Source organism: Leopardus geoffroyi, chromosome E2 (genome assembly GCF_018350155.1).
Source record: "Leopardus geoffroyi isolate Oge1 chromosome E2, O.geoffroyi_Oge1_pat1.0, whole genome shotgun sequence".
Lineage (NCBI taxonomy): Eukaryota > Metazoa > Chordata > Mammalia > Carnivora > Felidae > Leopardus > Leopardus geoffroyi.
In genome coordinates, this window is record NC_059335.1 from 24,856,878 (window position 1) to 24,884,406 (window position 27,529).

Sequence of the window (27,529 nt, forward strand, 5' to 3'; positions counted from 1 at the left end):
TTCCAGAGCTCGCTCCTTTGACTCCCTGTACTAAGTCATCTAAGGTGTTCAACTCTTCACGACTGAGGCAAAATGTGGTCTACATAACTTAAATAAGAATGCATTAGGCCTACTCACTAATAACTTATCATGTGAATTAAAATGAATGTAAGTTTAGATTTAAACTGAGATAGAAATGAAATCTAAAAACCATCATGCTATAAAAAGGAACGAAGGTATTAACTTTACTTACCCTGCTACTTGTCATTCTCTTGACACTCTACCAAGTTACAAGAGAATATATGAAATTTAAACTCCAAGATAAAGAAATTTTATTGGCAAACCAATTTGATTTTTTTAAACATTGAATAAATGGTTTTTAAATCAGTATTTGGGTCAAGTTTATGCAGAATTAATTAGCATTACCTCTGCAATAGGATTTAAAATGAGGAAAAGAAAAATGCCTTTCAATGGTCATTCCATTGTGTGCATTCCAAAAGGACCACAGATGCTACAGCACTATGGCCCATAATGCATCTGGAAAAACAGAACAAGATTCAGTTTATTATTTCATAATTTTAATTTTAATCAGTAAGCATATTAATGTCACATATACTTTTTAAAAATATAAATATCTTTAAAAGCTGTGTCTTACAATATGATATTCAAGAACACAGAGCTGATACAGGTTGTAAAAGAAACCACTATGTGTAAGATATTTGAAATCTGATCAGAATACTGTTATGGTCAAAGAAAAACACCTTCTTTTTAATCATTCATATTCAGCAACAGTGAAAATGTTCTACATACGCATTGGCTCTGAATAACACATCTCATATCTGTTTCAAACCTGCCATGCTATCTATTACTGTTTTGATGATTACACTGTTCAACACAAAAATGCATCCCACTCAAATTCTCAATAGTAAGTCTGATTATGCAGATAACTTCCTAATAATAAAAACTTATTTTAAGACAAGTAGTATGCAAATATATCATGGAATTCAGACTTGCTGTAATTGGGAGAAAAAGACAAGTGTAAAGAACACTGCACATTTGACATTTGACACCTACTGCATTTCTGTGCACTCATCTTGCATTCCCTTTCTTCTTTGAAGTGCTAGGTTAAAAGTGTATTTACACTAGAAAGTTACTGATAGTCTTAATAATATGAGAGAACTATGTGTTTGAGAAAGCAAGACTTTCTGGATAAGAAATCTTCAAATATTTTCTATTTTATATGTTTTTATGACCTTCCTTATAAAAGGGAATGTTTCATGTGCAACACCTGCAGATAGAAATAGATGTACATTTCACTTGAACCCAATCAAATATATCAAATATAAACTACAGACATGAAGCAAACTATGATAGCAGCAGTGATTCTCAGGGCAGCATGTGCAAAATCCAATATTTTGCTATCTATTTATATCACGGTGGTCAGAAAAGAAATGTGCCAAAACTCCCTTTCCCATTCCACTTGAACTGGTTCCCCACAATTGAAACAAACATCTCCTGTGACATTAAGTTGTCATCAGCTTGCGTGATCCCCAGTTCACTCAACCTTTTCTTCTTCATCTCACCCTTCTGTGTGGAGGCAGCAACTAGTTCATTTACAATTTCACAGTTGCCTTCCACTTGCTCAGAAAGATTAGATCTTGCATAAAGCTCCATTTTGCCAGTTGTACATTGAATCAGCTCTTCTAGATCCACCCTTTCCGCTGTGTCTGCCTCCTCACTTGTCGGAATTTTAAGTGCTCTATTTTCTGAAGAAACAAACAAATTATAACAAATACAGTAAAATGTACAAAATAACGCAACAAAAAATATATATACTTCTATATTCTAAAAAAAATTGTTTTAATGTTTATTTATTATTGAGAGAGAGAGAGAGAGAGAGAGACAGAGCATGAGCAGGGAAGGGGAAGAGAGAGGAGACGCAGAATCCAAAGCAGACTCCCGGCTCCAAGCTGTCAGCACAGAGCCTGACGCAGGACTCGAACTCACAAACCACGAGATCATGACCTGAGCCGAAGTCGGATGCTTAACCAACTGAGCTACCCAGGTGCCCCTATATTTCTATATTCTAATTAAAGCTTTTAAGTTTTTACTGCCAAGGATTCCTGCTGTCATCTGACTGGATTCCATGAACTCTTTGCCATAAGTATTTCAATAAGCAGTTGTGTTAGTCTTTGTACCAAGACTTTCTGACCCTCATACAGGATTACCAATTTTGAATTATTTTCTATTTTTATCCTAGAATCTCATTCACTCAACGGACCCTTTCTGGATATTGACTACCTACTATAAGCATGGTGTTAGGAGATAGACACAAAGATTAGTAAGAGTGCCACTATTCCCAAAGGAACTCTCCTTCTAGCAGCTAATGCCAGCATTAGAAGTGAGTGCTTACTGAGGGGCAGAATTCTAGATGGCCCCTATGATGCCCACCCCCCTGGTGTTACTTTCGGGATTGTTAAGTGGCAAAAGGATTTTGCACATGTAATTAAGGTTACTAATCAGCTGACTCTAAGGAAATAATTCGGGTGTCCCTAATCTAATCACTTGGACCTTTTAAAAGTTGGGGTTTTGTTCTGGCTAGATGAAGAAGAGGCAAGTATGAAGAAATTCAAAACATGAGAGATTTGAAGCATGAACAAAATTTGCCTTAAGGAAGTTTCTCTTGAGGAAAGTTGCTGAGATAGAGGAGGTTATGGGGGCAAGGACTGGACAGTGGCCTCTAGAAGCTGAAGCAATCCTCAGGCAATTGCAAAAAAAAAAAAATGGAGACCTCAGTCCTACAACCTCAAGGAAATGGATTTTGCCAACAATATGAATGAGCTCAGAAGCAGATTTCCCCCTCAGAGCTCTCAGATCAAAGCCCACTCCCCTTAACTTCACCCTTCTGAGACCCTAAGCACATAATGCAGCCAAGCCCACCTGGACTTCTGACCTACATAACTGTGAGAAGAAAAAGAACTCACAGATAACTAGACTGTATCCTGATGGATGACGAGGACTACTTTCCTCATCCATGCCAATACATAATCCCTCTCTGACTAAGATTTTACAGTAATCTGGGTCATGGCTTAAAAGTCACAAATTTCCTACTGAGCTCAGTTTTCCTGCCAAGAAAGATAGTTAACAGGGAGGCATTTACTTCTGCCAATAAAAAATAGAGACAAACTCCACAATCCCCTCCAGTAAATGCAGCCTTCAATCTGGCACATGCATTTCTCTGCCTCCATCCTTAACAAATGTCAGCAGGAGCTACCATTTCTATCATATGCTCAGCTTTATTCTATAAATGCACAGAAAGCCAAGCATGATAAGAAGAGAACCGCAGGACCACAGAAACCACACACCAGGGTTTTGAATGAATAGGTGAACTAGTTGACCTTGAAAGTTTCTTTCACCCTGAGAGTCTACAATGTTACAGCCTTCCCAAGTTTCTCTATCTCAGAGTCCAAGCATATGCCAGTTATCTTTGTTAAGGAGAGGAAGACTCAGATCCTTAATAAGAGTTTAATGCTGAAATAAAGTAAACTAGGATCACATTTTTATTTTTAAAAATCACTAAATAAAACATACCTTCAGTTTCATCTTGGACATTTTCTTGCAGGTCAGAGAAGATTGTAGGTTTCACCAAGACAACACCATAACCTTCATTATTATGTATGACATTATTCACCATGGATATTTTGGGAATGTCATAATGCTCATCTAAGAAGTCCTGTGACATTGAAAACAAATGTTTTAAGGAACTGTCACATTCAACACTGCCTGCTTTAAAAATCTTCTCACTGTTTTCAGGCTATTCTAAAAATAAAGTAGAAAGCTATGCTTATTAATATGTTGTAGCACAGTCTGAGCTCTGAATGACACAGCATTCCTCTGTCATTTCTGCAGATCTATAGATAGCAAAGTATTCTCACAAAAGACCCTCAATCACCAACTATTGATATCAAGATGATTATTAAGATGTATGTACTGTTTGTGCTTTTCAAAACCAAATAATAGAACTCAACTTGGGAATTTAACAAAACACAATTATTTCTTAGATGAAACCATTCTAACCTTTGGAAAGAGGGTGTTTTAGCAGGTACACTCACCTTAATGAGTATCCCTTCCTTGCAGTGATGGATCCCATTGTCACTCAAGGTGCACTTACTCCCGGGATATATTTCTATACCAGCACCCTACAAGTTACATTTCAAGGTATCACAATCAATATTTTAAGGCAGGACTACAAGAGAAGATTTATTACAATCATTTCTTAAACCTTAACACAGTGTAAATATAAAGTGTTTTACAGAAAGTTTTATTAGATATTTCTAATCAACATTTCTATTTGCTCCATTTCCAGCAAGTTGTCTATCATTTGTCACTTTCAAAAACTACACGCAGAGACACACACAAAACACTGGCTAAGATGATCAACACTTGATTATTGTTCCACTCCCTTTCATTCTGGATAAGTCAGTTTTCTGATTCTGCCAAATAAAAAAAACAAAATATTTAACAATTTTGCACTTATTCAAAATGATCATCCTGAGATACTAAATTAGTTGGAGAATGGTATTTGAGTCTAGTAAAATATTGCAATTTAAGTGTAGAAAGAAGACCTGATATTTTTAAAAACACACTAGTTGTAAAACATCCCAACATAACCTAAAAATCACTTCTATGAGCTAAACAATTAATAGCCTCCACTACTACACACATGTTAAAATTAGCAACCAATTCAAGTGACTCAATAAAACAAAGTAACCAGAAAGATCCATGCATGGCACAATTCTTTCACAGTGTCCCTTGAGACCACATGGTACCAATTAAGTAACAGTAACAGGAATAATTTACTTCCTAAAACTATACTAAGCACTTTGGGAAGTAAAAATAATTTACTCAAACCTCTATAGTTATTTAAGAAATCATTTTGGGAATAATTTAATATACAATATCATACATGAAGAAGAACTGCTATTAACCATTTATAAGACACCTACCACATATATGTTGAGTTTTTTTTCTAAGAGTAGTAGTAAACCATGAGAAAATATTTATTATTAATTCCCCTTTTGGGGATACAAGAACACATATGGCTAGATAACACATATGGCTAGATGGCTAATCTAACTCTCTACTAAGTAAAAAAAAATCTTCCAATTGGGCTTTCTTCCCCAGACATGAAGCTGAAGAATCTGGCAATCCATAAACACAAGACACAGACCAGAAAAGCCTTCCAAAAAGCCTGAACTCTCTAGCCAAAGGACCAGGCAGTTTAGAAAGACAGAAGACTTTCAGATAATTATAGCTCTATGCCAGTCAAACGCCACAGACAAAAATAGTGGCCCATCCCCATGTTGGCAAATGCTAAGAGGAGAGAATAGACTTTCACCTTCTCGAGGCTGTAACCAGGCACCCCAACTCTCCCAATGGGGTGGTTTCAGAGAAAGCCAAGCAGGAAGCCAGGATTTGCATCCCCACCAGCTGATAACAAGGCCCTAGCAGCATCGCTGGAGACTACACACTCCCACCCAACAGTCACAAGATGCCACTCCCTCTCACCACTAGAGCAGTATCAGAGCAGGCCTGGTAGAAAGTCTGGACTTTCACCATTGCTCAGTGGTAACAAGGCCACTGTCATGGGCCACAGTGTCAGTGGGCACCATGCTGGAAACCAGAATTTCCATCCCCTCCCAGCAGTAACAAAGAGCTATCCCAGTGAAACAAGTATCAATGGAGACTAAAATGGGGAACCTGGGCTTCTACCTCCTTCCACCAGCAGTACCCTTCATCCCATCCCCTCCTGTAAGGGTGTCACTTAAACTAAAACAGAAGATCCAGACTCTCATAATGTAGTACAAAATGTCCAGGTTTTGATGGAAAATCACCTGTCATACCAAGAACCAGGAAGATGTCAAACTGAATAAGATGGTCAATAGATGCCAAAACCAAGATGTCAGAGATGTTAGAATTAGCTGACAATGATTTTAAAGCATCCACGATAAATAGGCTTTATGAAGCAATTAATGAACATACTTAAATGAAAAATTAAAGGCGCACAAAGAAAGTCTCAGTGAAAAAAACAGAAGATATGAAAGACCAAATGGAAATTTGAGAACTCAAAAATAACTGAAATAAAAAGCTCTGTGGATGGACTCAACAGCAAAAAGGAAAACAAGGAGGAAAGAATCAGTGAACTAGTAAGATAGAACAGTAGAAATTACCCAACCTAAACAACACAGAGAAAATTCACTGAAAAAGAAAAGTGAACAGAGCCTCAGGAACCAATGAGACTATAACAAACTACCAATATCAAGAATGAAATGAGATACCAGCACTGACCCTGCAGACATCAAAAGGTTAAAGACTAAGGGAATACCACAAATAACTATACCTGTAAATTTGACAACTTAGCAGAAGAAATGGTCACCTGCCCCCCCAGGCTGGTGTGAGGCCTAACGGGCTGGGTGGGAGGTGGTACATATAACACATGGTGCTCCAGGAGTCACTGGTGCCACTGCCACCAAACAGGAAAGCCCTTCACCACTGACCTGGCACCCATCCACAGGAGCTCTGTAACCTATCAGCATATCTGTTAACTCACTCAGTATGAAATAGGTCATTTGAACAGCCCTATAACTGTTAAGGAAATTGAATTCATAATTTTAAAATTCCCAAAAAAGAAATCTCCAGGCCCAGATGGTTTCACTGGAAAAATCTACCAAACATTTAAAGAATTAATACAAATTAGTGAAGGGAATACTTCCAAATTCATTTTATGAAGCTAATATTATCCTGATAACAAAACTTGACAAAGATAGTGCAAATAAAGAAAACTTCAGACCAATATCTCTCATGAATACAGATGTAAAAATTCCTCACAAAACATTGGCAAATATATTACAGCAATATATTAAAAAATATACACTATGACTAAATTGTGTTTATTCCAGGGGTGCAAAACTGGTTCAAAATTTGAAAATCAATTAATGTAACCCACCATTTTCTTTCTTCCAAAAAGAAAAATCATGTAATCATATGAAATGATTAAGGAAAAACATCTAACAAACATCAACACACAGTGATTACAAAAATTATCACAAAAGAGAAATAGAGAACTTACTCAACTTGATAAAGATTATCTACAAAAAGCCTATAATTAACCTTATACTTAATGGTATAATACTGAATACATTCTCCCTGATATCAAGAACAAGTAAGGATGTCCACCCTCACCACTCTTATTCAGCATAGTGCTGGAAGTTCTAGTCAGTGCCATAAAGCAAAAAAAAAAAAAAAAAAAAAAAAGGAAACAAAACCATACAGATCAGAAGGGAAGAAATAAAACTGTCCCTATTTGCAAATGATATGATAGTCATGTAGAAAATCCCAAGAAATCTACAAAAACATTCCTAGAACTAATAAGAAAAGTCAGCAAGGTCACAGGATATGTGACAAACAATAGTCAATTGTATACTAGCAATGAACACATGGACATTGAAATTAAAAATATGAGATGACTTATAATCACTTAAAATTGAAATATTTACATACAAATCTAAGAAAACACATACAAGACTTGTATTCTAAAAATTATGGAATGCTGATGAAAGAAATCAAAGATGAAAATAAATGGGAGAGACAGAGTGTTCACAAGATTGGAAGACTCAACATAAAAAAGATGTCCATTCTCCCCAAATTGATATACAGTTTTATTAGAATTCCTATCAAAATCTCACCAAGATTTTTTGTAGACAGAGACCATATTTTTCTAAAACTTATATTGACAGGCAAAGGAACCAGAATAGTTGAAACCATTTTGGAAAAGACAAAGTGGGAGGAATCACTGTATCAGATTTCAAGACTCAACATACAGGAGCAGATATTGGTGGAGGGACAGGTACACAGATCAGTGGAATGGAATGGAGAACCTAGAAATGGACCTACACAAATTTTCCAGATGATTTTTGACAAAGGTAGAAAACCAATTTATCAAAGGAAGAGCCGCCTTTTCAAGAAACGGTGTGGTTACAACTGGACATCTATGGGCAAAAAAATAAATTAACCTTAATCTAAAACTCATATTTATACCAAAATTTACTCAAAAAATGGATCATGACCTTAAATGTAAAATGTAAACTATGAAATTTTTAGGAAAAAAAATAAAAGAAAATCTTTGATATCTAAGGCTGGGCAAAGAGTTCTTGTACTTAACACCAAAAGCACTACCCCACAAAAGGGAAAATCAGTAAATTGGACTTCACTGACACTTAAAGCTTTTCTTTGTAGAAACCCAAGTGAAGAAAATGAAAAGACAAGCTACAGTTTAGCTTACAAATCTGCAAACCAAATACCCACCAGAGGACTAGTATCTAGAATATAAAAAGAACTCTCCAAAATCTACAGTAAAAAAGAACAAATAATCCGATTAGAAAATGGGCAGAAGTCATGAATAGACATTTCACTGAAGAGAAGGATGGCACGTAAGAATATGAAAAAATGTTCAATATCATTAACCACTAGGTAAATGAAAAGTAAAACCACATACCTATCAGAATGGCTAAAATTTAAAAAACCAAATGCTGGTAAGGATATGGAGAAACTATATCACTCAAACACTGCTGATGGGAATGTAAAATGGTGTAACTACTCTGGAAAACAGTTTGGCCATGTCTTTAAAAAAAAAAAAGTAAACATGTAGCTACCATGTGCACTCCTGGGCATTTACGCCAGAGAAATGAAAAGTGCTCACACAGTAACCTGTACACAAATGTTTGCAGCAGCTTTATTTACAATAGCCAAAACCTGGAAAAAACCCAGATATCCTTCAACGGGTAAACAGTTAAACAAACTGGAATATGCTAGAATACTATTCAGCAATAAAAAAAGAACAAACACTTTGCACCTGGAACAACTTGGATGAATCTCCAGAGAACTGTGCTGAGTGAAAAAAGCCAATCCCAAAAGGTTACATTCTGTATGATTAAGTTTACGTAACATTCTTGAAATGACGAAATAATAGAAATGGAGAAGAGACTAAAGTTTGCCAGTGATTAAGGAAGAGGTCTGAAGGAGAGGCAAGTGGATGTGGCTATCAAAGGCAACATGCAGGATCCTTGGAGTGATGGAAATTCTCGACTGAATCATGTTATCCTGTTGTGCTACAGTTTTCCAAGATGTTACAATTATGGGGAAACTAGTACAGAGTATACATATAGGACCATTCTGTATAATTTCTTACAACAGTACATTAGCTCAGCAATAATCTCAAAATAAAAAGTCTCATTTAAAAAAAGCAACTCAGGGCGCCTGGGTGGCTCAGTCGATTGGGTGTCCGACTTCGGCTCAGGTCACGATCTCGTGGCCTAGGAGTTCGAGCCCCGCATCGGGCTCTGTGCTGGCAGCTCAAAACCTGGAGCCTGCTTCGGAGATTCTGTGTCTCCCTCTCCTTCAGCCCCTCCCCAACTCATGCTCTGTCTCTGTCTCAAAAATAAATAAACATTAAAAAAAATTTTTTTTAAAAGAGCAACTGAGCTTCAATTGCTACAAAACTGTTTGCAAAATTAACAAATGTGAAGGGTCTAAATCTCAAAGTTATCCTAGAGAAACTGTCAGATTTCTTATTTTTCTTCCTTACACAATTGACTCTGGCTGATTTAGTGTATATAAGTGTCTGAACTTCTTTGAGGAAAGAGAACGGGAGTGTACATCTTTACATCTTGGTCCCACATTTTACTTATTTAGAACTTAAACCTAAACTTCTTTCCCAAAAGATAAGAGATTATCCTACCTTGGCACCATATAAATCTGAGTTCTTCATTAAAAATTCTGCTGATGTTCGCACCGTGACTCCTGTAGTTTCACACTGCAGTACACAGTTTTCCAATGTGGTCTTACCACGATGAATGACTAGAATGAAAACATGCAATCAAATGCTTTAAGTAATGTGTGTTTTCCAATATTAGAAATGGTCTAGAGCTGACATTAGGTGGTCTAAATATTTCACTAGCCACCATGTAAACTTTGTTATTGGAATTACAAATTCATAATTTACAAAACAATGACTAAAATCTAAAAGCAGCATTTTAAAAAAGAATGATCTCAGAAACGTAAAACCAAGTTAAAAAGCACTTTTCATTACCAAAAAAGTATCAGAAAGTAACTTTCATGAGTATCCTGGAAGGGAGAAGAAAAGGAGACCAATTCTAGAAAGGGAATACAGATCCTAGGAAACAAATACCAGCACAATGGGAAAATAGCTGCATTGAGTTTAGGGCTAATCGAAAACAAAGAGCACAGACCACAATATTGGAATGTTTGAAAGAAAAAAATGATCACAAAGAAACCAATATTAAACTAACAAATTTTCAGAATAGACTGAACTATTTTTTACTTTAGAGTAAGCTTCCTAAGTCATCATGTTATGTGTACATAAATAATCAGTCTTCCATATACTCAAGAGTAAGTTTATTAAATTGCATTTTCCAGGGAAAGTAAAGTTTTCCTTCCTGGAACAAAATAATACATGAAATATTCAGATACTTACTCAAGATTCCTTCTACAGCATCATGCTGAATAAATTTTATGCTTGAGATCTTAATATCTGCACCTGTACAATCCACAAAAGTGTCTCCTTTGCCCCTCTTTTCTATCACAATATCATCTGGTAGACCATATCCTAAGGAAGAGAGCAAGAGTGTTTAAGATGCTTGAGGGGAAATGTCTAAACACAAAATTGCTACAGTAGATTTCTCTATTTCAAATGACCCCAAATGATATTTGAGACCAGTCAACCAAGTTGCATTTAAGTAAAATCTAATTATCTCCTCACATATCTTGTTTAATTTAAACCAGGGTATACAATTTTTAATTATAACAACTTCTCAATTTGCTCCCATTATCAGGAAGACTACCCTATCAACCATCTCAGACCAGGTCAGCACTAAATTTGCTTACAAAACTGCTATATAAAAGTAAATAATCCTAAATACTCACAGCTGGTTCAAAAAGTTTTAAAAATGCATTTAACCCTTAAAAGTTTTTTTCCCCACTCTAAAATCCTATTATTCTAATACAAATTAGGTTTGAAAAATCCTAGGCATTTCTCAAGATTTTTAAATTTTAGTATTCTCTTAAACAGGTTGACTTAGAACCTGACAGATGGACTTAAAACAATTTCAGTTATTAAAAAAACAGGTCTACTCATGAACCAATAAAAAACAATGGAGCTCTACAAATTCCAAACTAATAATGCAGGCCAGACCTCTGAATGGGCTTACAAAACCTGGAGTGTCAGAAAACTAGAGAAGTTGTCTGACTTTCATCATAAAACAGAATCACATAGAAAAAGCTGTAAGAACTAAGTCTCAATGTCTAAGATGAGCCTTTGTTTGAGTAAATGAAAGCAGTCACTACATTAAACAGGCAAAACCAATAAAGTTTTCTGTACTCAAAGGACACAGACAAGCCTTTGGGGGCACTGAAGAAGAATACAAGAGGACTCCATATTTGGGGGTAATGCCAGTGGTGGACTCTGGATGATTGGATTGTAAGTAATTTCTCTTTCTGATTTCTTTTGTGTCTGCCTGCAGTTGGAACATTTTCTATGATAACCATTATGTTTATCATCAAAAAAATTAAAAACTAAAAAAATTTGCCATATTGAGGAAAAAAATTAAGCTTATTACATTAACAAGCTACATATTCTTAGCAATTTAAAACATAAAACCATCATTTAAGCAAATGTACTAAACAAGAAAGAAAAACCCTACTATAGGTACTGTTAACACCCTGCACATAGTAGGTACTCAATTATATATCTCTTGTGATAAGTGTTAGCTATAGATCAGTCAGATAAGCTATCAGATAAGCCTTAATCTTCTTACTCATGAACAGGTACTCCATATATTCACACTAGATATACCACCTGATTCCCCAAATTCTCAGAAATGCCCCCTGTTAGTAAATCTATAGTCATTTTTACACTTAATCCTCAGATATCCATATGGTTATTTATGACACTTTGGCAATTTCATTATTAATTTCCTCACCAACCTAGGAAGAACTGCTATCCACCATACAATCTATAATATCAATGCTATTTTCACTATGCTAAAAAATAGTGTTTTTATTGCAGTGATTTATCCTGCAGATGTGTTATTTATACACACACATCTATTATATATCAAATATTTGGAGAAGGGAAAGAACAAAAATTACATACATAAAACAAAAAAGGGGGTAAAGTGATGTACTAGTGAACAGCAGGAAATTAAACTCCCAGCCTTGCTTCCATTAAGAAGTTTTGACAAGATAAAGATAAAGAGCATAGCTTAAGCAGTTTGTGAACAGCTGCACAAGTCCCAAAATGATATATGATTTTTTGCATTACAAGCTTTATTGCTAACTTGAAGCTTTTTTGGTAAATAGTTGAACAGGTGCATCTAAATTTAATATGTTATGGAAATACACAGGACCATGAAGAACAACTGTAAAGTAACCTAAATTTAGGAATCACTCTAAATGTACAATAAGATTATGACAGCCTAAAAAGTTATTTTTAATAGAATCTTTCAACATTAATGTTCTCATAAGTATACTTTGGTCAAGATACGAAGTAGAATTTGACATTCAGCAAGTTTAAAGAATGAATAAGATAAAGATTTTTGGTCCACTTTCAAGTTGGACCTGCACCTATGCAGAAATACGTTAAATTTAAAACAAAAACCATGCATCAACACATCCATAACATATAAGAAATGAAGAGCAGGCAGGAAATAAAAAATACTAAACCTTAAAAAATATTCCTAGGGAAAATTTTTATTCTAGAAATGAAATTTCCTTTCCATAAACCACCTACATTCTGGAAAATATGCTTCTTCGTAATGGTCTTTTTTTCTCTATGTGCTTGTTTTCCCAACACATACAATGCCACAAAAAAAATCATACCTCAAGTTGCTCACTCAGTCAATGTCCCACACACTTTAAATATATATATATATATGTACATAAATATATGTATATATATATATTTTTTTTTTTTTTTTTTTTTTGAGAGACAGAGAGAGAGGACACATGTGGCAGGCAGGACACGTGGGAAAAGGGCAGAGGGAGAGAGAGAATCTTAAGCAGCCAGCACAGAGCCAAGGCAGGGCTCAATCTCACAACTGTGAAATCATGACTTGAGCCAAAATCAGGAGTTAGTAGCTTAACCAACTGAACCACCCAGGCTCTCCTAAATACTCAAAATATTTTAAGGAAATTCATTTGAAATCAAATAGAATTAATCATATTCTTGGAGTTTCAACAAGATCAGTGATTTACTGTTTTCGTAAGCATTATCATGCCAGAGAGTTTGGTCGCATGATATTCTGGACTCACCTTCTAACTCAATGGAATCAGCAATGGCGAATGTGCCATGTACCATGTAATGGCCAGGACAAACAATCACAGTGTCACCTTCATAGCAGGCATTTATAGCAGACAATGGATCACTATGGAACTAGAAAACAACAACATATTGCAAATATACACCCCCAAAAGCAACCTACATATCACTCCAGGTACTCTCATGTTTCACTTTCAAAGTGCCAAAACCACATACTTAAAAAAAATATCTCCTCATGGGGCGCCTGGGTGGCGCAGTCGGTTAAGCGTCCGACTTCAGCCAGGTCACGATCTCGCGGTCCGTGAGTTCGAGCCCCGCGTCGGGCTCTGGGCTGATGGCTCAGAGCCTGGAGCCTGTTTCCGATTCTGTGTCTCCCTCTCTCTCTGCCCCTCCCCCATTCATGCTCTGTCTCTCTCTGTCCCAAAAATAAATAAACGTTCAAAAAAAAAAAAAAAAAAAAATATCTCCTCAGCTACTGCACTGAACCCAACACGTGCTTGGTAAGTGACTAATGCTTATGAAAGGCAGGGCTCTCACTACTACCCATTTCACAAAAAATCAACTCTGGGAAGCTCCTATAAACGCTTTGTAGAATTCAGGAAAACCTGGCATGAATTAGAAGAGAAAAAGCCACCTGCAGCAAAAAACTCCTTTTACCTGAATTTCTGTTTCTTCCTTACAAGGCTCCTGACAAAGCCTGTCCCTGAGCAGAGACCGCAGCAGACCAGTCATCATGGTGGAGGAGACCACATGCGTGACCTTCTGACCATTTGGACGAATGCCCTTTGCTTGGATATTCGAATTCTTCTGATAACCAAACACGTATCTTAGAGAAACCAACAGACCTATCAGTTCTCAGTAAGATAGCTGGTTAGAAAAGATGCCAACTAGCTAAGAATAACAAAGACACACATACCTCAACAATGGATTCTCAATGAGTTTTAGCTTTTGTTTCAACTGTTCCATCTCTGAATATAATTTTAACCCTTCGACCATGGAGATGTTTTCCTGCTCGGAATCGGAGTTACAATTTGACAAACTGCTTCTCAGATTTAAAAATTTCCTGTAACTGTCCTCACATTGGGACAACAGATTGCGGTAATCAACAATAAGTCCTGAAGGAACTCGATCTTCAAGGATGTCATAATGCCTGCAAGTTTAAAAGCAAATTGAAATACACTGCCTTTCTGATATATTTTCCTATCATTAAAACAGCCCATTTAGTCCTTAAAGACCAGGAAGAAAAGCATTTTATAATACATAACTCAGTACATGTTAAGTCTTTCTGAATAGCACTCTATTATAAGTGGAAGCTATTGAAAGTTTTAAGGATCACTTTATTAAAGTCACTAGCTTTTCTTGCTTTGGGGAGTTGCTGGGTTTTATTCTTAGATCCAAGCATTTGTTATTTACAAACACTGAAAGTCCATGTTTCACAATTTGTAATCATTATTTAATAAAAATTATTTTCTCACATATTAGATTCAAAATCTTAAGTGAATGTCAGAGGGCAATCTGGGAGTGTGGATGGGAAGGGAAGTATCTCAAGTAGTTTCATAACAATGTCGAAGATGACCATATTTATAAGATTGAAAAATAAAAATGATTCAACTCATCTAGTCCTTCCTCACATTTAAAGCCCTACAGCAAAAAATTATGCTGAATATTCCCTTAGGAAGATTATAACAGTATTTCAAAAACATAAGCCTTTGAGATTCTCAGAAAAAAATATAAAGCTGCCATTACTAAACTAGAGAGTGATTGAAACAAAATAACCTTGTACTGGACAACCTTACTGGTACTTAAAATTTATTATTAGTTTGTATATCTTCACAAATATATAGACAGAACAAAAAGTATTTCTAGATGCAATAAAATAATTTATGAATGTACAATCAAGTTAATGGACATGAAATTAATGGATCTGAAAATAAACTGCAATATTATTGTCATTACCTAGTGTTTTAAAATAATTGCTTTATTTCTCACTTAAAAGTATATTGACTAGCTATGCCTGAGGCTAGAGTTTTTCAACCTTGGCTGCATATTAGAATCACTGGGGAGCTTTTAAAAATACAAATGCTCAGGTCCCCATTCAGACCAATTAAATTGGTCTCCAGAAGTAGAGAGGTTTTGTTTTTTTTTAAAGTTCCTTGGGGATTCTAATGTGCAGTCAAGGTTGAAAACTATTGCCTTAGATGACGTTTTTCTAACTTAGTCATGCTCTAAATAAGATAGGGGGAAAAAACAGAACCACATCCTAAACAAATTTACACGAAATTACAGTTAACATTCAAACAGTACTTAAAATGAATAAAAAATAATTTTTTCCACTTTTCAAGTAAATGAATTAGGTGAAGCTTGAAAAGCAAGGATTTTGTCTGCTTTGGTTAATCCATACTCATTTAAAGATATTCTAGAAATCCACTTTGCAAACAAAAAATTGGGAACCAAACCACTGACTGCTTGATCAGGTCTATTAAGTTATGAAGATTAAGACTCAAATTTTAAAATAAATTTCTTAGCATTTCCAATATCCATGCCAATCAGCTATGTCTTCTCATTAAAGTGATACTTTGTGGTCTGGAAGCAATGAACCAACATCTGTGTCTCAGACCCATAAGCTTTGAAGTACAGCGTTTTGAATTAAAAAGGAAAAATATTTACCTCACAGTGCAAAATCAAGACAGTATGGTTTGATTCCCTTTAAATCCTGCATGTTCATAACGCTACTCCTCTCTTTGCCCAGGGACCTTTTTAAAGAGTCTGCCTACATTTGATAACATTCCAGTTTCCCCATCAAGTACCATAGTTTTCTTCTCCATAACTTAAAACAATTCCTCCCTTACACTTTCTTATCTGCCAGGGATGTAAAAGGTAAATATGTAAATCATCTCTTGTTGTTTGAACATGTAAAGCTGTCAAATCAGAATACAGTCTTTTCCAAGTAAAGATCAAATTTGCTAGATACACATTATTCACCTACCATTACATTTCACTTCAATCAAAACCAATCATTGCTCTCTAAGAGCAAGCATAACAAAACTAGAAAATACGCAAGCTTATTGAAATTCTGGCATTTTATTGAATACGTTATGGGAAAACAGGAAATGCATGATGGAAAAACTGGAAAGGCTAAATAGAAATCACACATAATTCTAAACCAGGAGGAACCATTAACCATACTTTTCACATGTTTTTTACTTATTATTTACTATGTAAATCAAGAGAAATTTACCAAATCTATTTGGGTTCCACGAAAATGTAAAGGGTTACTGCCTTACCTTATGTAGCAAAATCATCTTCCACACAGGGAAAAAAAATCACCTTCTATAATTTTTTTTTTTTAGTACAAGTTCTAATTTTATTCTTACTGCAGCACTGCCTATTAAATTACCACTCATGAATACAAGAAAATTACCTGGTCTTAGAGTACCATCTAGTGGAAATCTGAATACTATGTGGGTTGCATAGTTAAGTTACATTTTTTGTAATGTGTTTTTCCCTATAAAAATATGACAATTCTTCTTCTTAGAAGAAGATTGTGTTTCAGTAATTAGTATATTTTTATGCACCACCAATATTAATTGTTTAGTATTTTTATCTATTTGTCAAATATGATTTAAGGACAAGAACTTGACAAAACATCCTGAGATAATTCTGTTAGTTTAGCCCAGTGTCTTTTACTATAGGAACTTAGAATAAAGCCAAGTATTTTTAAAAGTACTCTTTTAAAAAATTAAAGCAAAAGAAATATTTTATAATTCAACTAACTTCTCCATTTCTCAAATAATTGTCTTTGAATTTAACACAGGGTTTCTTTTAAACACATTAGCTCAAACTGAGTTTTATTCAGACTTACAAAACAGTGAGCTGTTTAATTTCAGTGTCCCTGAACTCAGCTTTTAGACTCAAGTGTATAAACACTAAAAATAGGTTTCTCTGCATTCGTACAGGTTTCATTTAATAACTCGTCAATGGGTTATCCTATTTGTATAGCGGCCTGCTTCTGTGTGTGGGCCCTTGGAGTAACATACACCAGACAGGTAAAATGAACCATGGACAGCTCTTTTTCCAACACGGACAAGGTCACTAGCAAATACTTACAATCTCAATCGAGGTTCAACACATCTGACAAAATAATCATACTCATCCTCCTCTTCTTCATCCCAGCTCCTCCAAATGTTTTGATAGAAAAATCTGAAAAGGAAACTCATATCATTCAAATTAATCACTGGCTCAGTGTTAGGGTTTTGGAGAGTGCAAGCTAAAGAGTAAATCACAACAACTGTATCAGTGATTATAGAGAATGCTGCATAAATGCTAGACTTGATAGTTTTGAGTCATACAAGAACTTTTTTAGATTGACTAAAGAAGAAGTTTTCTACAACACTGTTTCCATTACCACCTCTTTTTAATCAGAAGAACTATTTATTGACCATCTGTAATTGGGTAGATGGTAGTGTCATTTGTTAAGATAGGAAAGACTGGAAGAGAAAAAGGTTTGGGGTTGAAAACAGTTTGAACTGAGACGCCTATGTGACCTCCAAGTGGATGATGTCAAGAGCGAATATGAATATATATGCCCAAAGCCCAAGGGAAATATCAGAGCTAAAGACATAAATCTAGGAGTTGTCAGCATATTGATGACATTAAAGCAACAGATGAGATCATCTAGGGAAATAATATAAAACAGCAGTTCTCAAACCTGATTCTGCATGTTAGAGTTCCCCAGGAAGCTTTTAAAAATTGATTCCCAAACCTATCCCAGACCGATAAATCAGAACCTTTGCAAAAGGCAGGAGGGGGATAGGGGTTGGGTGCAAGATCCATATTTTTTTAACCCCTCCCCCCCCCAAGCTATTGAACAAATTTTTATTATGGAAAATTTCAAACATCCACAAGAGCAAGTAGTATCATGAACACCGTTTATGCATTAACCAGCTTCAACAATTATCAATGCATAGGTTATTTTATTTCATCTCTACCCTACCCACTTACTTCTCTGCTCCCCACCCCCACCATCTCAACACTGGATTTACTTTAAAGCAAATGTCAAACATACAACATTCACAAATTTTAGCATATGGCTCTAAAATAAATCTTTACACCAAGAAAGTGTTATAATTTCTTAATATCCAAATATCCAGTCAGTATTGAATTTTCCCTATCTGTCTCTTCTGCTATTGTTGCTGTTATTGTTTTATCATTGGCTTGTTCAAATCAGGATCCAAACAAGGGTCAGCTATTGCATTTAATTAAATCACAGTTATTCTATAGATTATCCCTCCCTCCTTTTCTCTTTGCAATTTATTTAAGTTTCCCACACTCTGAATTTTATTGATTGCATCCCCATGGGGTCATTTAACATGTTCTTCCGCTTCTTTTACTTCTGGTAAACAGAAAGTAAGATCTAAAGACTTGATCAGCTTTGGGAAAGATGTTTTGGCAAGGATACTTAAAGGCGGACACAATGTACTTCCATCAGGAAGCATAAGATACCTGGTCATCTCTTCTGATGATGAGGTTAAGAATGACCAGTGGATTCAGGTGTTGTCAACCGGATCCATCTACTAGAGTTCCCCATCAGTTTTTCACCAATGGTTGTAGCAGCCAACCACGATTATTGCCTAGAACCTTTATTTTATTACAAGTTGCAAAATAGTGATATTCTGATCCTATCATTCTTTCTTCATGTATTAGTTGGACTACTCCTATAAAACACAATCCCCAGGGGCACCTGGAGGATCAGTCAGTTGAACGTCTGACTTTGGCTCAGGTCATGATCTTGCAGTTCATGAGTTCGAGCCCCACATTGGGCTTGCTGCTGTCAGCCTGTCAGTGCAGAGCCCACTTCAGATCCTCTGTACCCCATTTCTGCCCCTCCTCTGCTTGCGCTCTCCCCGAAATAAATATTTAAAAAAACAAAAACAAAAGCAATTCCCAGGTAATTCTAATGTGCTTCCAAGGCTGATTAAAGAGAGAGAAGGGTAGATAGTCTAGGACCGATCCCTGGGTAACTCCAACATTTTAAAGTTTTGAGCAAGAGAGGAAGAGCCAAGATGACTAAGAAGCTGGAAGAGTGTGTGTTAGGAAGATGGGAGTGATCAAATAACTAGAATGTGACCAAGAGGGAAAGCAAGATGAGATCAGAAAAGAGATGACTGGGAAGGAGAACATGGAGGACTTTGGTGACCTTAAGCACAATTTCAGTGGTGCTGTGGGGCAGAAGCATTACTGGAATGCCAGGAGGTGCAGACTGTGACTACACAGAATTCTGTCAAGAAGTTCTGCTGTGAGGGCACCTGGGTGGCACCTGGGTTAAGCGATTGACTTCGACTCAGGTTATAATCTCACAGTTCATGAGTCGAGACCCACATCAGGCTCTGTGCTGACCACTCACAGCCTGGAGCCTGCTTCAGATTCTGTGTCTCCCTCTGTCTCTGCCCCTCCCTCACTAGTGCTCTATCTCTCAAAAATAAATAAGCATTAAAAAAATTAAAAAAAAAAAAAAGTTCTGCTATGAAAAGGAAGGAGCAGTGAAAATAAAGCCATCTCTTAATTCTTGTAGATTGGACTGCCGGTCTCTTCACCCTCTAGTCATCTCAAAAAAAAAAAAAAAAGAACCTGAGCATGCGTTTACTCAGTTAAAAAACTCTGCTGGCTGCTGCCCTCACAACGAAGTTCAAATTCCTGAGCTTGGCAGTATTACTTGGATTCACAATCTGGCTACAGAGCACCTCTCTTGTCAGACCTCCTGCATGCAAACTCCCATTTCACAAGGTCTTTCAAACTTCCATATGAAATGCTGGTCAGGCTGTCCACCTTCTCCACCTGGTGAACTTATATTTACATTTCAAGACTTAGCTCAAGTATTATCCTCACCAGTACCATACTGGGCATTCACACACATCACTCACATCTGCACCTCCTCCAGTGTTTATTCTCTCAAGACCAAAACCTTAACTTCTGGCTTATCCACTCATACCTCCTCATCCCCCACATCCACTCAACCACCAAGTCCCAGCCATCCTACCTTCTCAGTAAGCTTCCAGGTGTCCTCTCCACACCCCACTCTAGCCCACTCTCTTGCCCGATCTTCTTATTCCATCTCCCTCCATTTGTTTTTCACACAGCAGCCAGAACAAATCTTTTAAAACACATAGCTGATCCTATTCACCCTTGAATAAAAACCTTTTTCAGTGCTTCCGCAGTGCTTTTACAGATAAAATGATTAATTGGCCGATGAAGTCCCACATCTTCTGACTCCTGACAACCTCTAAGCTAGTGTTCCCCATTACTGTCTGTGTTCCAGCTATAATGGCCTTCCAGTTCCTTAAATTCACTCAGCTCCTGAACCTGTTCCCTCCCCACCCTTGCCACAACCCCTTTCACGTAGCCAACCCTTCAGACCCAAGTTCAAATGTCATTTCCTCAGGAAACAACCATGTAACAGCCACCTGACCTAGTCTTAGAACACTCTAATTCTTCATTGCACTCACTGCAGTTTCCAATCACATTTATACCTTCATGTGATTAAGATTCATCTCCCACCTTTAGAATGAAGCCTGCTGGTGGTGGTGATTGTGTCTGTTGCATGCACCAATCAAATCAGGACCCAGCACTTGAATACTCATTGAATAAAAAACAAACGAGAACCCTCATAACTTTTCTGGGCATTGACCAGAATCTGAGTCCTCAAAATGAAGAATAAATTTAGCCAGGCTCACCTTCAAATACCATTACTAATTCCAGATACTTGTCTTTCTACCAACTTCAATACCCATAAAGATTCATTCCCTGATTCCTAATTTCCTAAACTCATCAATTATCCCTTTACCTTCAAAGGCTGCAGTTGACAGATTTTTTTCAAGTGAGAGAAACTGGTTCTGAACAGAAGCCAGTTCTTTAGATTTATATTGCTTGGCCAAATACTGAATATCTAGGGTTAAAAGTTCTTGTGTACAATTAGAAATTTTCCATAAGATCTTGGAAGCTGGGCCCGAAACACTCTGCTTCTTTGTGGAACATCGAAATTAAGCTCAGCAAAACCAGGTTAACTCACTAATGGCATAAAAAGTGAAAACTACAAGACACTATGCTACTATAATCCAGTCTCCCAGCTCCTAGAGGAATAGAAGTCCATTTTTAAATAACCAAAAGTCAGCCTTCCTTAGTGAATATACTTATAATAAAGAAGATTCAAAAGAACTATCTGTATCAGGAACTGACAAAAGATTTATCTGATGATGGTTAACAGAAAGGAGGGGAATGAGGGGATGGGTGAAATAGGTGATGGAGATTAAGGAGAGCACTTTTGATGGGCATTGGGTGATAAATGGAACTGCTGAATCACTATAAGTATCCCCTAAGTATCCTGGAAGCAGCCTGAGAAAACATCTTTGGTCAGATACATTCTTGGGAAAAAAGTGTATCTTATCGGTGTAGAAGACATAGTGTACCACCTCCTTCACTTTCTTTCCTTTCTTCATATTCAAGTACTTTAATCATAAGCCTTAGCCTCCAGAACTTCTAAGAGTTTCTAAACATATACAAACCAAATGAAGAATCCCGTATCTTTTGTTAACATTTGAGGACACTGAATGAAGGCCATACAGGAATTCTTTGGGTTTTTTTTTTCAACTTTTCTATAAGTCTGAAATTATCTCAAAATGAAAACTTAAAATCTTTTTTAAATTTTTTTTAATTTAAAAAAGATTTCCCTATCTTTGAACATTTTAAAATACTTCAATGACCAACTTTATAGTTTGAGTTTTAAATCTAGGTATATAATGCAGACCAGAATTACTGCATTTCATCCAGTCTCAGGCCACAAGGTTATTTTTATCAACTCTCTTCCTACCTGACATGTTCAACTGCAAGAGCTGTCTGGTCAAATACTCCAGAATCATCAAACACCACCCACAGCTCTTGCAGGGGCAACCGATGTTCCTTCAGATCGAGGAGTTCATTCATACAATCCAAGGTAAAAGTGCTCACTTGAGATTCACAGAGGTACGGGTTGGCAAGCCTCACTACTGCCTTCAAGGCTGCAAAGTCCACATCTGTGACCTGAAATTTAAAATATTACTTACATGGAAATAAAAATTAAGACAAATATAAAACACTACTTATAGCCTGATTTTTTAAAGCATGAAATGGGAACACAGAGCCTTCTTCCATAATATAAAAAATAAACAAGAAGGGCCTGGTTCTTACCCATATGGAGCTTACATTGTAATTGAGAATTGAGAAGACAAACAAGACTGTGATAAGCATTTGACAAAGTGTAACTAGCAGGGGTGATGGTCTGGTTTTGCTGGGATGGTAGGGAAAAGTACAGGATGAAAGGGAAGCAGCCATCTGAAGATCAGGCAGGTGAAAAAGCCCTGTGGCAGACTGGCTGCTGGAGCAGGAGAAAGGCAGTGTTTCTTGCTGGAACCAAAGGGAAGAAATGGGCAAGGGAAGGGGCAGCAGTAGATGAAGTGAGAGAGAGGGGCAAGGAGATCAGGACAGAAAGGGCATTGGAAGGAACTTGGGTTTTGTGTTCTCTAAAGAGAAACCACAAAGCCAACACCAAGGGTTTAGTAAATGCAATGCATTAGAGGTTTTAAGCAGAGGAATGGCACATTTCTCTTTTAAAACAATGACTCTGATAACTTTTAGAGAATAAGTCAGGGTGGAGGTGGGAGATTGAACATGGACAGAAGACATGGATTGTAACGACACTATCATAATCAAATTAATAGGCCTTTACTGCAACCAAAGATATTAGCATAACCCAAAATTCAAAAGTCCCCAGGAACAGCTGCCACCTACTGCCTCATACATAATCACTGCAGAAAGTGATGTCATTTTAAAAAGGAGCTGCAGCAACAACTTGTATTCTTACTCCCTGGTTTAACATTTTAGTTTAACAGGGTTTTTTGTGGTCTAGTTAACAAACACTGAGAAAAATTCACAGCTGTAATTAGAGTGCAAATTTAGTGTAAAAGGCCCAGTCAGCTGAAAAATAAGATTGTTTTTACTTTTGACAATGGGACACATTATCAAGAGATTAACCACATATCTACAAATTTGTTAGGCAAAAAAATAGGCTAGTTTTTAAATGCCTGTTGGGTTTGAGCTACTTAATGGGCTACAACTAAGAAGGTAAAAAATTAATTGAAACTCAGTTGACTTCATAATGAGGCCTCTTTATTTCTTAAATGGTCTCAAATACCTCCTCCACTTCATAGATTTATAAACCATTTCCCCTTGTCAAAGGACACTGAAACTTACACCACCTCAATTCCCTGGTAACTCCTCCTTGGCTGCCTTTAAAATTTGCGGAACATTCCATACACCATGACAATTAGATGTGAAAAACATGCTATTTTCAATCAGCTCATAAACTTTAATTAAAAATAAGCACTTTGGCTGTAACAGTCTGAAGGAAAGTGCTTTTAGCAAGAGACAAATGCCTTAACAACAGAATTAAATTTACCTCAACCAGCACCTCAAACACATTAGTGTGCCAGACTGCCCGCCATCCAGATGGTTCAAGGACCTTCTCCAAGAACTCAGCTGTGAATTCTCTTACTTCAGAGGCCTTGCAGTCAGCTACAAACAAATTAAACACAATAAGAATTGAGACTGCATAAAGCAGAGAAAAGTTAACAAATCTACTTAAATCCACTTTCTCAGAATCAACTGGCAAGTCTGGAGGACTGAGATAAACAATCTACGTGTAAACTGAAAAGATAAAAGCAGTAAAAAAGAAAAAAAAAAACCCTACTTACCTAAAATGTAATCTTGATAAGCTCTGAATCGCTCATAGAACAAAAGTTGACTTGTCTGGAATATTTCTGGGAAATGAGTCTTTCCTTCAGGCACAAAACTTTGTAAACTAGTACCCCGCTTATCATGATTGCTACAATCACTGCATGAATCTTCATCTTGGAACAGAGCTACAAGAGCAATGAAAATAAGCAGGCTTAGAAACTCCAAACAAAATATAAACAAGGATTTGGGAGCAATGCTTTATTTACCTTTATCACTGTCATAAGAAACCAGTTTTCCAAACTTGAAAATATCACAAAAACCAAGTTCTACTTTGAAACAGTAAGAACTTAAAATGTTTCATAGGTTAGGTCTTTGTTGTTCTGTGAAGTTTTTCAAAGAGGCAGAGGAAAAGGGTTGTTTTTGATTCACTGTAAGTTACCAAAGATCTCCTTTAAAGAATAAAGCTGTGATTCTTACTGTAGCTAGCAACTTATAATAATGGTCAAATATCTTACAGTATTTTTTTTCCCCAAAACAATTCCATAAAGTTTCATTAAAGTTAGGAGCTGCTTTCCTATAGTCCTTCTCAAAATAAGTTGAAGCCTTTCTTTATTTTCTTCAATATCAGTCTGTCAATGGCCCCTCAATAAACAAGGATGAGAGATTCTTAATAATGCATAAGGTTTACTTCGCTAAAGCTACTAGGTTCCTCCTCACTAATTTCAGTAACTATGTCTAAGGAAAAGATTAGAAAATGCTAATCACATTAGGTTTGGGCTGTATGTAATTATGTTTTATAAGGCATGATTTGGCCAGTGGCATATCTAATTCTGTGTAATGCGATGTTTTTAATAGACAAAATGGCTACTAAATAAACAATGCAGAGGGTAGCATTTAAGCTGGCAAAATAATTTCCATAGGTTATCTGAGACTGTTATTAACAGCAGTCTTCCCACCCCACCCCCCAGCTCCATGTATTTTCTCCTTGCTTTGACTTCTTTGCTTCTGTTCAGGCCACCAGAGCTACTTGACCTCACAAATGACCCACAGTATACTCAGAGGTCTACTGCTCACAAATGCCAATGCACATGAAACTAAAAGGGCATCAATACCTCACTAGCTGTGGGGCAATCTCTCTGTGCGTCAATTTCCTCTCATATAAAGGAAAGGTGAAAATAGCATGCTTATTTCAGTTAAATTAAGATAATTAAATTATTTATTAATCACAACAGTAATATATAAATAGTATATATAAATGTTAAAGAAATAATACCTTTGCCTCACACCCATTAGGATGGCAATTATCAAAAAACAACAAGAAAAACTATCAGGGAAACAAGTGTTAGTGAGGATATGGAGAAGTAGGAACTCTTGTAAACTGTTGTAGGCATGTAAAATGGTACGGTTGCTATGGAGAACAGTATGGTGTTCCCCCAAAACCCTAAAAATAGAATTACCTTATGACCCAGCAATTTGACTTCTGAGTATATATCCAAAAGAACTGAAAGCAGGACCTCCAAAAGATATTTGTATACCCATGTTCATAGCAGCATTATTCACAATAGCTAAAAGGTGGGAGCAATCCAAGTGTCCATCAATGGATGAATGGAAGGAAATGAATGAAAAAGGAAGGAAATGCTGACATCTGCTACACCATGGATGAACCGTGAGGACATGATGCTAAATGAAATAAGCCAGTAACAGGAAGAGAAATACTGTATGATTTCACTGATAATGAGGTACTTAGTCAAAATCATAAAGACAGAAAGTATAATGATCATAGCCAGGGGATGAGGGAGAGGAGGATGGGAAATTATTATTCAATAGGAATAGAGTTTCAGTTTAGAAGATAACAGAGTTATGGGAATGGACGGTGGTGATGGCTGCATAACAGTCTGAATATATTTAATAACACTGAACTGTACAATTAAAAATTAAGACAGTAAACTTTGTTTTATGTGTATTTTAACACAATACACAAAAGCAATGGATACCTTACTTCAGCACAATTCTTTACCGCCACTTTGAAAGCATTACTTTTCACACATTATTTCACTTAACCTTCAACATTCTATTAAGACCATTGGCTCTGTTTTCCAGAAAAGAAAACTGAGGCCAAGTGACTTTTGCCAGGTCACAAGAGGGATTACTAGTGGAATTAAGTCATACATGTTTTCTCACTTTGCCAAGTCTCTTTCCACTACACAATCCAACTGCAAATATTAAAGGAAAATTCTGAACAGCTTAAAAATATCAGGACAAATAATAATAACGGAAATCTCCACAAAGAGGTAGACAGGACTGAGAATTACACTTCGGTTCTATTTTTAGACTGTCCCATTATTGGCTCCCCTAACTTTGGGCGTGTCACCTACTCTCGGTGCGCAGGGCTACCTAGGCCAAGGGTTCAAGTTTCTTATCTTTCAGTTAAGGGAGAATGGTTCATGATCTACCTTGAGCTGGAGATGAAAAATAGGAGACGTCTCTCCACAGGTGAACACGCACAAAGCACCCGGAAGCCCACCCAGATATCCAGGTTGGAAATTCCTGGCCAGGCTCAACTCCCTCCAGTCTCGCGGAAGCTGAAGCCAGATGGGGCGGGGAGAAGGGGAGATGCCCAGGGTACCTCCCGACTTTGGCGTCCTGAAGGGCGGTCAGAGCCTCGCACTGTCACCACCGCCACCCTTGAGAGCTGGGTCCGGAAGCCCAAATAAGATCCAGGCGCCCTTTGAAAGTCCCAACGCCCCCAGGACCCCGCGGAAAGGGTCCGCCGCTAGAAGGCGGCTCCTCGGGCCCGGCATAACGGGTGCTCACCTTTCTCCAGAGGCGCTGTCGACTCCTCGACCGCCCAGCCCGTGCGCTCCGGCTGGAGAACCATCGCCTGCGACCCCAGCCCGCCAGCCGCCAGCAACCCGTCAGCCATTTCAAATTTCCGCGGGCTGCCGCCTAGCCCAGTAACAGAATGACGCAGGCGTTTCTGATTGGATAGTGGGCCGAGGCTCTTGGGCCAATTAAAGGAAGGCTTACGTAGCCCCATTTCCGAACAAGCTCCGCCCCCTCCAGCTTCCACTAACCCCGGAAACAGCGCCTTTGCGCCACCTACTGGGCGAGCGGACTGCTGTTCTTGTCCAAACTCTTGGTCTTTTGTTTACTGGGACAAAATTTAACTGGAACATAATTCGGGAAGATTTCCGAAACACTAACAAGCAATGCCTGGAAATGGGTATTAGAAAATGCACTGAATTGGGGATCAAAAAGCAGTATGTAGACTTGTTTTTGCCATTACTAGTGGTATTACCTTGAGCAAGTCACTTCACCTCTCAGGGCATCCTCAGTTGTAATAATGTATCGGTCTAGGTGGCTGCGAACCTTTCACCACGACAAATCAGACTC

General features: G+C 37.1%; 1 protein-coding gene across 1 annotated transcript; it reads right to left on the bottom strand.

Annotated features, from left to right (window-relative positions):
* Positions 1 to 544: 544 nt before the first annotated feature.
* On the bottom strand, positions 545 to 27,109 carry SHCBP1 (SHC binding and spindle associated 1). Its single transcript, XM_045442623.1, has 13 exons — positions 26,951 to 27,109; positions 24,154 to 24,321; positions 23,859 to 23,974; positions 22,236 to 22,444; positions 17,480 to 17,572; positions 14,289 to 14,522; positions 14,030 to 14,198; positions 13,366 to 13,486; positions 10,532 to 10,663; positions 9,776 to 9,894; positions 4,092 to 4,178; positions 3,571 to 3,712; positions 545 to 1,745 (listed from the first exon to the last, which is right to left on the bottom strand). Exons 1-13 carry the CDS (start codon positions 27,057 to 27,059, stop codon positions 1,420 to 1,422), a joined length of 2,025 nt encoding a protein of 674 aa, XP_045298579.1. The 5' UTR covers positions 27,060 to 27,109; the 3' UTR covers positions 545 to 1,419.
* Between the last annotated feature and the right edge of the window lie 420 nt (positions 27,110 to 27,529).

Bases quoted from the DNA above. Each gene is read 5' to 3' on its own strand.
- SHCBP1 (XM_045442623.1), bottom strand. From the start codon at position 27,059: ATGGCTGACGGGTTGCTGGCGGCTGGCGGGCTGGGGTCGCAGGCGATG. The intron at 17,573-22,235 runs GTAGGAAGAGAG...TTTCCTTTTCAG, and splicing joins CTTGCAGTTGAACATGTCAG to ATTTTTCTATCAAAACATTT. The intron at 1,746-3,570 runs GTATGTTTTATT...TTGTTTCTTCAG, and splicing joins TGTCCAAGATGAAACTGAAG to AAAATAGAGCACTTAAAATT.